The sequence below is a fragment of the Gavialis gangeticus genome, unplaced genomic scaffold, assembly GCF_001723915.1.
Source record: "Gavialis gangeticus isolate Ggan-Ray unplaced genomic scaffold, GavGan_comp1, whole genome shotgun sequence".
Lineage (NCBI taxonomy): Eukaryota > Metazoa > Chordata > Crocodylia > Gavialidae > Gavialis > Gavialis gangeticus.
Window position 1 is genome coordinate 5,099,893 of NW_017729026.1, and position 15,552 is coordinate 5,115,444.

At 40.2% G+C, this 15,552-nt stretch overlaps 1 protein-coding gene across 3 annotated transcripts in view; it reads right to left on the reverse strand.

Moving 5' to 3' along the window:
- L3MBTL3 (l(3)mbt-like 3 (Drosophila)) overlaps positions 1–15,552 on the reverse strand; it is a 232,181-nt gene that overhangs the window by 158,106 nt on the left and 58,523 nt on the right. For all 3 annotated transcript variants that reach the window (XM_019520294.1, XM_019520296.1, XM_019520295.1), the window contains exons 3-7: positions 13,807–13,918; positions 10,601–10,760; positions 9,502–9,643; positions 7,564–7,648; positions 4,591–4,682 (exon numbers count right to left, since the gene is read on the reverse strand). In XM_019520294.1, the coding sequence (XP_019375839.1) occupies positions 4,591–4,682; positions 7,564–7,648; positions 9,502–9,643; positions 10,601–10,760; positions 13,807–13,918 (591 nt within the window). The remainder of the gene's footprint in view (positions 1–4,590; positions 4,683–7,563; positions 7,649–9,501; positions 9,644–10,600; positions 10,761–13,806; positions 13,919–15,552) is intronic.

Genomic DNA, 15,552 nt, shown 5'->3' on the forward strand with positions numbered 1-15,552 from the left:
GAGTGCTTTCTGTATCTGCTTGACACTGTGGAGAAGACTAAGTCCAGAACACATAATAACTTTCTTTGTTTTACTATAATGTTGATGGTTTCTTCTATTTTCAACTTTAATTTTTGCCTGCTTCTCATAAACTGGCAAAAACTAAGAGATGCTAGGTTCCTTAGAGTTAAGCAGCTTGTAGCGCTATTTGAAACAAAAATTGAAAATATTTTAAAGTAAATTCAATTAGTAAATTTGTAATTATTGGCTGAATAAACTATACTTTTAAATTTAATAAATAGATACATAATCAGAAGGGACCTCAGTGGGCCATCTAGTTCGACCCCCTGCCCCTGGCAAGCAAGAAAAGAAACACCAACTCTGGGGTCATGTGATCCCAACCAGGTGCCTGTCCAGTCTCTTCTTGAAGACCACCAAGAATGGGATGAGCACCACCTCCCTTGGGAGCCCATTCCAGATTCTGGCAACCCTGACCGTGAAAAACTTTTTCCTAAGGTCCAGCCTGAATCTTCTCTCTAGTAGCTTATGGCCACTGTTCCTTCTCATCCCAGAGGGTGCCCTGGTGAACAGATCATCACCCACTTCATGTTGCTCTCCCCTTATGAATTTCTACGCTGCCACAAAGTCCCCTCTCAACCTTCTCTTGGAGAGGCTGAAGAGGTTATGGTCCCTTAGCTTTTTCTTGTAGAACCTTCCCTGTAGGCCTCAATCAGGCGAGTGGCTCTTCTTTGGACCACCTCCAGGTTGTCCACATCCCGCTTGAACTGCGGCATCCAGAACTGGACACAGTACTCCAGCTGCAGTCTGACCAATGCCGCATAGAGGGGGAGAATCACTTCCTTGGACCTGTTTGTGAAGCACCTACAGATGAACAACAAGGTGCGATTGGCTCTGCCAACTGCTTCATCACACTGGCGACTCATGTTCATTCTGGAGTCAACAGTGACTCCAAGATCTTTTTCTGCCTCAGTGGAGCTGAGGTCGCCCCCCAGACTGTAGGTATGATGCCAATTCTTCCTCCCTAGATGCAGCACCTTGCACTTGTCCTTATTGAACTGCATCCTGTTGCTCTCTGCCCACTTCCCCAGCCTGTCTAGGTTGGCCTGGATCTGGTTCCTCCTCTCCAGGGTGTTAGCTGCATCCCGTAATTTTGTGACATCTGCGAATTTGGACAGGGTGCTTCCCACCCCCTCATCCAGATCACTGATGAAGATATTGAACAGCACTGGTGCCAGAACTGAGGGACTCCACTGCCCACATCTTTCCAGGTTGACACCGACCCATCCACTACCACCCTCTGAGCGTGATCCTTGAGCCAATTTGCTACCCGGTCTATTGTGTAATCATCCAAGGCAAATCCCCTCAGTTTATTGATAAGGTGGGATACCTTGTCAAAGGCCTTCTTGAAGTCCAGATACATAACATCCACCTCAACTCCTGCATCTAAACAATTGGTGGCCTTGTCGTAAAAGGAAACTAGGTTAGTCAGGCAGGACCTGCCTGCTAAAAACCCACGTTGGTTACCCCTCCGCATCACATTAGCTAGCGGGATCCCATAGATGTGTTCCTTGATAGTTTTTCTAGGATTTTCCCAGGGATAGAGGTAAGGCTGACTGATCTATAGTTCCCTGGGTCCTCCTTCCTCCCCTTCTTAAAGACTGGGACAACATTAGCCCTCTTCCAATCCTCCAAAACCTGACCCGAGCACCATGAGTGCTCATATATCCTTGCCAGTGGATCAGCTATGACCCGCACTAATTCCTTCATTACCTGTGGGTGGAGTCCCTCCGGTCCCAGTGATTTGAATATGTCCCAGACCCTCCAAGTGTCTTTTTACCATGTGTGCACTGGATGTTGGTTGGCTGATATTCCCTTTGTTGGTGTTCATAATGTATGTTGAGCTGTTCATCTAGATTCCCATTTAAGAAGACAGTCAAAAAACTCATTGAAAAGCTCTGCCTTGTCTCTGCTATTTGTCACATTAAGCCCCCCTGCTCGTCCTGTATGGGCCCTATGCTACCCCACACTCTCTTTTTGCTCCTAACGTACCTAAAGAAGGACTTTTTATTGTCCTTAATCGCTGACGCTAGCCTGAGCTGTGGAGTTGCCTTGGCCTTCCTGACTGACTCCCTGCAGGTGTGGACCAAAGACGTATACTCCTATTTGCTAGCTACCCCCAGCTTCCACTTCCTGTATGCCTCTTTTTTTGCCCTTAAAGTATACTGGATGCCCCTGGTTAGCCAAAGGGGCTTCCTGGCCCCATTGCCCCCTTTCCTCTGCCATGAGATTGACTCACTCTGAGCCCAAAGAATGGTTTCCTTGAGGAATGTCCACCCATCCTGGACCCTCAACGCATCTAAGTTCTTAGCTCCTAACACCCTGCTAACCAATCCCCTGAGTCTATTAAAGTCAACTTTTTTTTAAATTTAGCACCTGTGCCCTGCTGGGTATAATGCCCGCCCTTTGCTGGATAGTGCATATAATCATTTGGTGATCGCTGTCCCCTAAGTTGCCTTGAATCTGCAGGTCCCCCGCATGTTAACTGTATCAAACATGATAATTTCATGAGCAAACTAAGTTATATGTGATGTATTTTATGTTCCTAAGGTAGCAAAGTGAATTTAGATCTGTAAAGAGTGCTAAGAAAATAAGTTTTGCATATATTTAATTTTTTCCCCAAATTTCTGCTTTTTCCAGAAAAAAACAGGAGGAAAAAATGGTTTTCCACGGCTTCAAAATTTCCAGAAATTGTACGTATCTAGTAAAGGAGGGAACTGAATTCATGTCTCCCAGCACCACCACTGCCTCTTCTTTGTACATCTAGCCCTTTTTTTCCTATGTATTGTGGATTTTGCAACCTTAAAGTGTTCTTTAACCTAGTGTTCTGTTGGTCGTTCGTCATTTTATTTATTTTGTATCACAACTGTGTCAGATTATGAATCACAGCAAAGGCTCCAATCAAAGATCAAGTCCCATTGTGAGAGTCAACACATACCTACATTCAGATTCACACAATTAAAAGACAATCTAAATACAGAACAAAAAAACAGACTACATAACTCTAAGCACTGGCAGATCCACAGGCGGCACAATGACCCAGATGCACCCCATTTCCAGACTGCATCATGAGAGTAGCAGCTTTTTTTTAAGTCCCTAAATCCTGTTCCCCTTATACCTTCCCCGCCAGCACTTAGTACATCCTCTCTTCCCTTCTGGCTTCAGTGTCACATTCCCTCCCCCACCTGCTGCTGCCACTGTCCCTGGCTGATAGCAAGGGAAGCTCCAGAGAAGCTCCTGCCCCTCTCCAGTCGGGAACAGCAGCAGCAGTAGTGACAGCAGGACGGTTCCACTTCCCTGCCTGGTCCTCGCAGGTATTCCCTGCCAGCCCTTGCTGAGCACAGCTGGCTCTGGAACCTCTCCTCCTTGTGAAATGTTGTGGATTCAGAGGGTACAGAGGGAACAGTGGCAGAGGCAGACATGGGAGGGAGTGAACAGGAAAGGAGAGGACATGCAGCTGAAGGCAGAGAGAAAGGGAGGTTGAGCTGAAAGCTGGTGGGGAGGACAGCATTCTTATCTGATTTGGAGACCTTAAAAAAAGGTTACCCACTGCTGCTCCTGCAGCATGCTCTGCCTGCCCTGGGGGGCAGGGGGCAGGTGGGAAGCAGGGTGCAGCCTTTCGTTTTTACTTTTTTTGACTATGGGAAAATAAGAGAGCTCAGTTGCAAAGAACTCAGAAAGAACTCAGAAAGATTGCAACAGGTCTCTGATACCACAGAGTGCTGTCTGTAATTTCTGGGTTTAATCTCATCAAACTCATGTAGAAGTTTACATACCTTACAGTACTAATACTGCACAGTTCTCTGCAGCACCCTGGTTATGAATTGTCAATCTAGAGTCTTTGCAAATTTTCATAAGGACCTCTCTTACATGGCACAATAAAAATACTAAATTGTATGAGGGAAAATCTGACTTATGAGTAACAAAGGACAGCACATTTGGCAAAAGAGAAGCATGAGCTGATGGGCTGGCATTCACAAAAAGATGACAGGCAGAACTTCATTAAACTAAGTTTGTGTCTGATGCTATGAAAAAAAGGAAGCCAATGAGCATTGCAAAGAACAAGTAATGGGGTCAGAGAAGCAAGTCTAATATGAACTTTGTAACAGCTTTGTGCATGGATATAAAGGGAAAACACAACATTTTGTACATCCCAGAAAAAGACAAATACTACATATTCTCATGCCTGTTACAGGACTTGAGCTGTGAAGACAGAAAAGAAAGGCTGAATGCCATGTAGGAGAAAGAAGAGAAATCTGAAATGTCCTGAATCCTACAGTGAATGTAGGTTCCACATGATAATGCAGCAATCACAGATTTGTAGTTTATTAATTAACTGAGAAAATATGGGCAAACATATCTACCTTCCACATAGTCTTCATTACTTTGTTACTTCAACAGTATGAGACTTCCTTCACAGGAAATGAAAGCTTACAAAGCCATCCTATATTTTGATCATTCATCTTTTGAATTTACTTCCTTAAAAATTCATGCTAACGGGTGTTCAATTGATTTTGGTTTAAAAACACATACCTCTTTAAACAGTTTAGCGGGTGCTGCTATGGCCTTTTCTTCCTCCAAATATGAAGCCCAGCACCATGCTTTCTTTCCTTTAGAGGGTACAGCTGTAAAGAAATATGCAGTGTTAAAAATACTTTGGCAAAATTACTGTATTACTGATTTCCTAAAGAGTGCAACATAAAAGAAAAATAAGAGTGTGTCTGTCTCAAATCTCAGGTCTGTTTATAGGCATATATGGTATTTCTCAGGACTTAACTGAGAAAAAATTCTGCCTGTAGCCTTATAACTAGAAAATTCCTGAGGCTTTCTTTGAAATGGCTTCTACATATCCAAATTGATTAGTAAGAAAACAAGTCGTATTACGATGACTAGAAAAAACACATCTGATCTTGCCTTCTGCCTGATTCCCATCAGTCCCCCAAAGAAAATATCAGAAGTCTGAAATGTATGATCTTAGTACACCTATGGAAAAAAATCAATCCAAATAATACAAAGGAACATTCAACATTTCAGAAAGTTTATCTAGCCTACAAATAAAGATTTGCAGTTCAGGGAAGTATTTTCATTCAGGGCAGCATTCAAGACACACTTAAGAGCTTTTCTGAATCACAGCTATCATAATTTCTTCTTTGGCACTATTCAGAGTGCTTAACTCAAAACCATCACTTTGTACTTTGATGTTCTGGGATGGAATGGCAAGAATTTATAAATCATTTCTCCAAACTATCAGAAATGTCACTAGCTCTTTTTCCACTACTTAGGAAATCACATGGTACAAATCTCTAATTTCACCCAGAATTAAACTCTAAACTTACTCAGAATATGTTCAGTGTTGTAACAGTCCATCATAAATAGATACAGAGGCCTTGCAAGATAGGCTACCCATTACCAGTTGTGTCCACATACCCCAGTGCCATACTATTGATCTTTGCTTACAGTATGCCTTCCTATGCCCCAACTCACCCCTCCCCCACAGCTCTCCCTCCCCCACAGCTCTCCCTCCCCCCACAGCACATTTAGCTTGCCATTTTTTATTATAAGGTCACTGTGGCTGGACTAAAGGTTACTCAGTATCTAGCAAAATGATCCTTATTGGGCACTATCACAATAGAAATAAACAACATCAAAACTAGTCTGGCTATCTATGCACAAATATCACTTAGCTCTGTACCAACAACCTATACCTATGCTATACCCCTCCGGAAGAAAATCTGCCAGAATCATCAGATTATTACAAGGACTGGACAAACAGATTGCTTGGGACAGATATATGCTTGTTTTATCTGAAATTTACATCATATTTGAAATCAGATCTTCATATCTGTTTGTACAGTATACCTATTTGATGGATTGTCTATCACAATAATATAGACTAAAATGACTGCTTCTGAATCTATGATCAGAACTTTTATTCCACACTCTTTTGCTGAAACAACACTTCCATGAATAAGCTAAATCTGAACAGATTATTCTGTCAGTGGATGGCAATATTTTCAGTAGCAAATCTGCTTTGCTCCTTTATCATGTGAATCATGCAGTTCTCACTTTGGAACAAATGCCTGCATAAATAACACTTAAACTTCAGTAGCAATACTACAGTTGTGTCAAGTGGGGCTCCCCCTTAGCATCCTAAATGTTGCAGGTGCCTTGCTGATCTGCATGCTTCAGCTGTCTAGTGGGTAGCAGAGCACTATAAGCTCTCTGTTGATTAAGGAACAGGCAGTTGCTGCTGCTGTGAAACATCTGTGAGATGCCTCACAGTCCACCACAATAAATATATTGGAGAGTAGTATATACAATGCTGAGAGCAAATAATTAATGTATTATAACTGCCTATCCTGTTGATTTTCCTAAAATAATCTATCATTCTAATAAATTGAATATACTGCACTCATTTTAAATGATTTTATTAGGCTCTTTATGCAGCATATATCCCCTTGGACTGATTAAGGCAATTATTTTGAAACAGTTCCACAAATGTGTCTAAATTTCCAGCAGAGATTGTAGATACAAAAATTGTTCCCGAAGGAAAAAAAATAAACTTGCACTTTGGTTTACTACACATCTCTGAATGACAAGTAACCCAGGTCTTGTCCGCAAAGTAAGCCGACCTCTGTGTTCCAGAGCAGCATTTTTCAGGCAGGTAGCCCTGTTTCAGGCATACAAGCAATACAGCTATATCCACATGATCTTACAGTGGGCTAATTAGCACTACTGAACAACAATGCCAACTAGTTTGCCCCCTATTTAGGCCATTCCAGTTACCACACAGCTACAGCTATACTTCTGCTTTATGCTACCTGCCCACCACAATGTACTTTACAATACTACTCTAGAGCTTGATATGTTTACTGAGAAGATGTAGCCAAAGTAAACTGGATTCCTGTTTCTATCAAGGCCCCTTTACACCACTGGCTCAGTCTCTTAACATCACATAAAGTCCACTTACACTTTTATATACCCCTTCTCACTGCCACAGCCAGGTACACAGGCTTTACTGCAAATGAGAATCAAGAACCAAGCGCTGGTTACTTTCTTCAAAGCTACCTAGAAGTTGTCCTGACCCTTCACTCCTCTAACATTAATTGCTATAAATATAATTATGATAGAAAAATTCCATCAACTGAAACATAATCAACACAGTATAAAAATTCAGTGTAATAGTTTATTTTCTACAGCTATGATGGATAAGCTTGACTTGCTGCAAACAGGGTATGAACAGTCAAACAATTACACCATTTTAAAGATATAAACTGGGCTAGCATAAACTAGCTGATCTTTGCAAAATGTTCTCTACCACACTAAATTCATCTAGACCCTAGTAATATAACCCTTTTTCATTCAAAGGTAAGTGTTCTTGGTTTAGCAGAACTGATCTAGCTGAGCCACACTAAAAATCCTTCCCTTACCCCAACTTTACAGTTTAATGGCTTGTCTACTTCAGCAAAACTTCAGAATCTTTATTTTCCCCACTTATCAACTTACTTTGCTTTAAAAGGGCCATATCACCTCTTCTTTTTCTTCTGGCTCTCTGAGAAACTCTCAGAATCCTCCCTTCCTGCTTCTCCTCCTAGATTCAACATTTAAGAAAGTAATCATTTCATCAGTTATACAGCCAAAAAAAGTTATAAAGGATACGCCTCTCTCCAATATCATACCTTAACCTGTACAATTCTAATACCAAATTAAAAAAAAAATCAAGGATGAATTACAACAAACACTATAAAATTAAAAACAACTTAAAGGGTCCTTAAATTTTGGAACTGCATTCTTTTAAAACTAGCTAGCCATAGAGATTTCAGATCAGGTCCTTATATTCTGGAATTGAATTCTTTTAAAACTAGGTAGCCTGCTTTTTGCGTTAGAGACTCCAGACTCCTCAGAGCAGGGAGAGCTGGAGCTAGTTATCATTCTCTTCACTGTGTTCACTCTTCCAAAATAATCTAAAAGAAACAGTATTTCTTTAAGAATTGTATCCTTGTTTAAAAAGCAAACTACAACTTTTTCCTCTTATGCAATGGAAACTGACATTGGTCCTTTTTACTTTATTTCAATGTTTCTGCATTAACAAATACAGTAATACCCTGAATAGTTACATGATTCATTTCGGAGACTGCTCTTGCATGAAGGCACTGAACTGTCTCTTAAATTTTGCCCACAAAAATGTCTCATAGACAGCTACAAATTCCCCTCCCACAACTCAAGTGGCTTCTATCTCTGAGGCAAAGTTATTCCCCATTGCATTAAACCTCTATTTCTACCACCAATTCTGTAAAACCTTCTGGAAAAATTAATGCACTGACACAGTGAAAGGATCTTATTTGCTTTTGACATAATGCTTTTATCCTATGAAAAGCTGTAATTCCAAAAGAAAAACAAAATTTATTCCCAAATCATCACACATGAATTTCCATTTTCTTGCTTTATTTATATTATACTATGATGACTATTGCTTTATATTATAATTTTTATCATTTACAGTTTTACTTCTTTAACGAATGCTCCAAAACAACCTTTCACAATGCATAGGTTTAAATGAGTGCTATCTGCTTTTGCATACATCTAAGAGACATAAGAAATCATGCATGCAAGCTGGCAATCAGCTGGAGGTTTATAATCAGTGACAGGACATGCTAGCATACTCCTGGCTAAGGCAAAAAACAAAGAAAAACCTCATACTTTTTTGTATCAGAAACATGAGTAATAGTGTAGGGCTTAAGCAAAGATATGTCAAGCATAGAAGACATGTTTCTCCTAAATGCCAGAGTATAGTTATGAGTATAGGTAATAACTGTCATCATAAGCCAGTGCCTGCCAAATGTCTGTAACAAAGCAAGCAGGCATACTGACAGCAAGAAGCCCCATGTGTTTGTCTGACAGCAGAATATTCTGTGATGGTTGTCACTTATTCCTAGAAACAAAAATAACAGAGCACAGGATGGATTGTACCCCAACAGCTAAGTCAAGCACCTAGAAACTACAGGTAACATTAAGGCATAGCTCAGATAAACAAAGAAGTGGTGACATGAAGCTAATTAACAAGTGTCACTTTCAGGAAGTTGAAAGAAACTGATACAGCTTTAAAAAAATCATTTCCCAGACACAAAGGGCCAAATTCATCCCTCTATTTTGTCAGAGATAACTTTGGATACATCTTTAATCTTCATTTTTCAATCTAATATTCTATCAAATACTACAATATAGATTGTGTGAGAATTATGTACTCCAAAGTGCACTGCAGTCCAAAAAGAATACTAAAATGTAAAAGTTTGACCTAAGTGGTCACTTGAAACTTTTCATGTTCCACTGTGATGTATAAAAATGCTCAATAGTTAGCCGAATCAGGGTAGATGCTGCTATCCCTGAATAAGTCAAAATTCCCACCAAAACATCTGCAGGATCGCTTCTATGTATCATACTAACTGTTTCTTCTGTCTTCTCTTTCTTCTCTTCTCCATCCTCCTGGGATTCTCCTTTAAGAGGAAATTTTGTTTTTCTTTTCCGAGGGCCTTTGGAATCATCTTCCCCATTGCAGTCCACACTTTCTTGGTCCTCCTTTGGTTCTCTGTGAAAAAAATCATAATGACAAAAACCAACATCATTTCAACTTCTGAATCTCTTAATCACTGAAAAATATATTGGTCTTGAAGTATCCTACAAAATAAATTCTTTGAATTACTATTAAGAATAACAGCTGTCAAAATGTTAACCTGAACGTTACAGCAGCTCTCCATCTATAATGAACAGGTTCCATGTATTCTAAACATTTTCTCTTTCCCACTTGCCATCAAAATTCATAAAGAAGCAATTCCTGTGAAATGTTTGAGACTACAGGGCAGTTTAAAGAAAAGAGAGAACTAGTAATTACTAAGCCTGACAAAATCCATTTAGAATAAGCTGACATGTAATGGTGGATTGATAGGCAGGCAACCAAACAGACAACTTTGAGGCAATTAATTAAAAATAAAATGCTTCAAAACATAAATGTCAGATTCACCCAGTGAAACTCACAATTCATAGTAAGTATGCAACAGAAAACCTTAATTTGTGGTGAGATGAGTAGCATCAGTGTACCATCAAAACAGAAGGAATTGAGAAATTATCACAGGTTGGTGTTTGCAGTTGCTGACATATTATATAGCTGTTGCACTTAACCATAATTAACTCAGCACACAAACCATCTGATCGTTGATCATCCTAATTTTAGTTACTATAAAACAGAGTGGGAGTCTGGCACTACTTCATTCAGACCAGAGATGAATTCTCCATTGCTTCCATTAACAATATATCATTCAAAAGACAGGATTTTCTGGGCAACTAATGCAGCTTTTAATCTACGCATTACACAAGAATAAAGATCTCATATGCTACCTCCGACTATTCAGAAAAAACAAAAGATAACTGGACCTTTAAACCCACCAAAATCAGGTTGCTTAATTTTTTAACCTGTTTTACTCCATTACATTCTCTTCTCATACTTGGTTCACACCAAATTCCTTGTGTGTGAGACAACAGCACCTACTTGTTTTTCATCTGCTGTGCACATTTCTGGCTGCAAAATTTCCCTTCCGAAACAAATTCTTCTACAGATCCATAGTGATAACAGTTTTCACAGAAAACAAGTCCGTCCACTTTTGCAGTTTCCTTCAACTTCATGGGGATCCCCATCTTTTCAGAAAAGGCTGGTAAAGAAAAGAGTCACTGAGCAACACGTGAAATTTCACACCAGAGAGTAGATCTATGGGGCAACCAGAGGATCTACTGTTAGCTCTTGAACCAATGCCTACTGTTCAAGAAGGACCAGCGAGCACCTGAGGGCTGGCCTTCACCAGTACAGGTTTTAGCATTCAGTACAAGACACCTATCTATTAACTTCATATTTCTGCAATCATTGGAATAGAAAATATATTAATGTACTGGTACATGCCAAGATGTTGATCTATGTGGCATAAATTTACTGTGGAAGGCAGATGTGCTGAAGACTGAGGTACTCCAGCCACAAGATAGGCATTGAATGGGCAGGAGCTGTGCAGACTCCCTCATGCTGTCCTGCCCACATGCCTCATTCCTAACCTTGTAGAACTGCTGTTATAATTGCCAACTGTATAAAAGGAATTTGGTGGTTATGTTTTTCTTTTTCTTTAAAGACTGATTTCTGTAATTAAAAGCCTAAGCCAAAAGGCTTCCTCCTGTTATAGCATCTTCCTTCAAAAGTTTGCATTCAATTGCTCCTGTACTCTACCAAAAGAAATAAATATACATTTTACCTCTTACTGCTCTGGTAAGAAGGCACTTAAAAAAGGACCCTTGAAGAAGTACTTACAGCTAGAAAATGACTGAGAATGGAGCTTTTTATTCCTTTATGTCCCTTAAAAGGTAAATTCTATTTCACAAACAAACTCTCCTTAAATACAACTGTTTTTTAAACTTCAGGCAAATGAACTCCAGAATCTATATCCTTCTCCACTTGAAGAATCCATCACTAATAGGGTATAAAGTAGTACTTAACAGCTTTCTGTTAGTTAAGTGGCAGCATGGCCTTTCCTCAAGTAATTTCAGTCTAAAGGAGTCATGACAATAAGCATATCTTTGGAGATGAACAAATGTATCTGCCATAATGCAAGATGTACATCCCCATCCTGAAGTCATGGCTAAAACATAATGCACTGAATATATCTAATTTCACCCATAAGAGGTTAACTAGATTGAAGATGAAAATGTATATTTTACATAATAAAACTGTGATCACACAAATATAAGAAAGATCTAAGAGATGTAAGATATAAGAGATGATACAGATATAAGAGATACCTAATTCATGATACACTGCATGGGGATACTATGTTAAATATTCTTTCACTTTCGTGTCACTAATTTGAATCTTATAAGAGCCAATACTGCCTGAAAATCATTTCGAGTTATCAGTCTTGTTCCTTCACAGACACTAAACAAGCATCCAGATAACAAGATCACCAGTGACAATGGATAATAATTATAATAATAAGTCATGCAAGTTAGTAATTTCAGGAAAGAGGCTGAAGGCTGAATAATCATGAAAAATAAACTATTATTTCTTTCTCCAGGTCATAGGGAATGCATATTAGTGAGATGGCATGAAAAAAAATTATTGCCATTACTTGTGCTGCTGTGGAAATTTACTTATTGCCATTTGGTTAATTTGATATTCATAAAAATTACAAAAAATATTATTACCTTTAATTTAAAAGCAAAAAAAAAAAACGATAAAACGTAACATCTGCAAGGACAAAAACACACGGGAGTAAGAAATTATGGGAGTTGTTATATTTTCTTTTCAATGCTATCTTATTGATGCTGCATCCAGGCCATATAAAAATCGTTTTGAGTATCTGTTATAATTTAGGGCACCTTTCTGAGGGCAAAAAAGATACATTTCCCTTATGCCAATATTTTATTTCTTCAAAAAAACTTAAATCTATCCCCATTACCATGAGACTAAACACTCATACAAACCTTCAAATTTGATTGTAAATGATTTGTATGCAACAGTAAATGTACATCTATAGCAGGATAGTTATCCAGTGTGATGGAGTTATAAGGAACAAACAGATACCCCAAATTTAAACTGCCATGAGTTATGTTATACAAAAAGCAAATAAACAATACCCTGTAAAGAAGCAGTTCTCAACTTTTTTGGACTCGATTTCCACAACTTCTGTGAACTGAGTGGCACCCAATTTCAAAAACTAATATATATATTACAGTGCTTACCTCCCTGCAGAGGGGCTAGGCAGTGGATATGGAAGACTGGCCTAAGCCTCTGCTCATTTCCTCACACTTTGCTTGGCACCCCTTCAAGGATCTGGCTGCAACCTGGGGTGTTATAAAGACTATTTCTAATCCACAGCACTCTTGGCATGTGCACTTGTAGCAGCTCAAATAGCAGCAGAGATCTGTGCCTCAGCACACGTGCCTGAACATGTACTTTGGTGTGGGGCAAATTGGGCCACTTGGGGCAAACTGACTCTGTCCAGCTCATCCCGGATCTTCAGCCTGGGGAGCTGGAGGCTGAGGCCAGCACCTGTGCTGGCCCCAGCAGTATGAAAAGCTGCCCTGGTGAGCAGCTCAGGGCTACTTGCTCTCAGGGCAGCATCAGATACGCAAGGACATTTAGTTCCCTAGAGACAACTAGTGGCGGTACATCTTGTGCTGCCACTAGTTATCCCTGGGGAATGCTTGTGCCACACATGCTCTGGTGTGCAGCAAGTTAGCCCAGGTGGGGTAGAGGAGGTTCCTTTGAGATGCTGCAACACACACGTGAACACTCCTTCAGACGTGGCCAATGGCAACAAGAAGATACAGAATACAGATGAAGTTCAAATAGAGTAAGCAATCTGGGAACATTTTACTTAAATAGATCACACATTAAAAATTAAATTCTTTTGGTTCTAAAGTTAGATGAAAGTAAGATATTCAAAGGCTACTGCCACTATTCTCTAAAATTACTCCTTCCAGATGTTTAATAACAAAAGTTTGACTTTTTGTAATTCTTTCAATTTAAAAGGCATTTATTTTGACACCCATTCATACTCATGTAATAAACAGCATCCCTTCAACTTTTCCATGTACAGGATAGAAATTGTTAGAAGAAACCCAACTAAGCATTTTTAAAATCTCTGGAAGTTTTTTATAGAGCAATATTACATTCAAGAACTATAACAAATTAAAATCAAATACACTCTTACTGACCTTCTTGAGCAGTTGGCACCATCCAGGTTGTGGTGGCTGTTGCCTTTTTAACACTTTCTATCTCAGTTTCATCTGTGATTACTTCCAAGGCTCCAAATTCATTCACTCTAAACTGATAAAATAAAGACAAATAAAGTAAAATTCAGAAAGACAGTAATGATGGGTGCTCCCTTAACTTGTGTTCTATACACCTAGTTTCTTGTAACAGTGCCCTTCATCATACTATCTGGCAGCTTAGTGAGACTGCTTATCCCTTAAACATACAGAAAATAGAAAATTGCTCCTCTGAAGCAAAACACATACCCATGCTGTTACATAAAACTGTTAAAATATAGTATTATATGCATATATAAATGCATCCTACACACGCAAACATACAGATAGCATCTAGCATAAACAAAAAGATCCACAGGAAAATTAACTATTATTCTGCCTTCTGGATCTTCTGTACTACCAGTAAAAAAAACTCCTTTGTCATTGAGTATTTTTGTCCAAAGTGAATGGAAAGCAATTAAGAAAATACACGTCTTACAGAATACTGTACTTTCACCATCTACTAAAAGGTGCCGGTTTTGCCACTGCAAATTGCATTCAAGCAAACACCTCAAAACAGTTTACAAATTGTTCAGTTAGATCAGTAATTCTCATCCTTTTCAGAGTACAGGAACCCCTCAACACATTAGAGACACCCCTCATTAGACTCTAGGCAGCCCTTCCATAACTTTTGTGAACTAAGCAAATAAACCTAATTTATACTTATTACAATGCTTACCTCCTTGCAAAGGAGCGAGACACTGGGAAGGCACGGCAGTGGCCAGGCAGGGAACAGCCTGAGCCTGTACTTCCCTGCTTAGCTCCTCACACCTGGTATACCCTCACACCTCAGGGCACCCTTCAAAGGATCTGGTACCACCCCCAGGTACCCTGGCACCCCATCTGAGAATCACTGAATTGCATGCTGCATGTGATACAACCACCGGACACGAATAAGGTTCAGTATATATTATGCTTATACCAGATCAGTGACAGGTGGGCAGAGTGGAGGTGGTCTTCAGGGAAAATCTGGTCCATGGAAGGTATGCAATGTCCTGCATAGAGGGTGTTTACCTTGTGCTTCAGGCTGGGGATAGAATGGGGATTCTGCTGGTGTACCAAATACTCCACTGCACAACCGATTCCCCAATTGAACTCAGCTGGTCTCACAGGTGGTGTTGAAGATGTCCAGACTTACTATCTTAGGAAAAGAATGTCAAAGAAATAACCCACAAGTCACATCTAGCCCACAGAACTCTATCATCTGTCTGCTTGTGGGTCTCAGACCTGTGTGCTGCATGCAACATGCACTGGCCCCAGTCCTGTGCACTGCATACAGCTCACAGGGCCAGCCTGGGACATGCGCCAGATAGCTGTGCATGCTAGATCAAGGGCTAATCTAGACTGGGCCCACAAACTGGCCATGTGCATGCTGGATCCAGACCACAAAGCTTGGTCTGCCATGGGGGCCATATGCAGCATGTGCCCTGGACCAGCCCCATATGCCATTTGCCAGGTGGGGCAGGAGCTCATGCCTGCTGTATGCAGCACATGAGGCTGGAGCCAGGGCCTACTGCAGGCAGCACCTAGGGTCAGCCTGGGGCATGAGTTGCATGTGGCACCTACACTGGACAGGCCCTGCATGCTGGATGTGCTGCTGGTGCAGATCAGGCCCTTAGACAATCTACAGGTACCTTAATCAGCACATAGGGC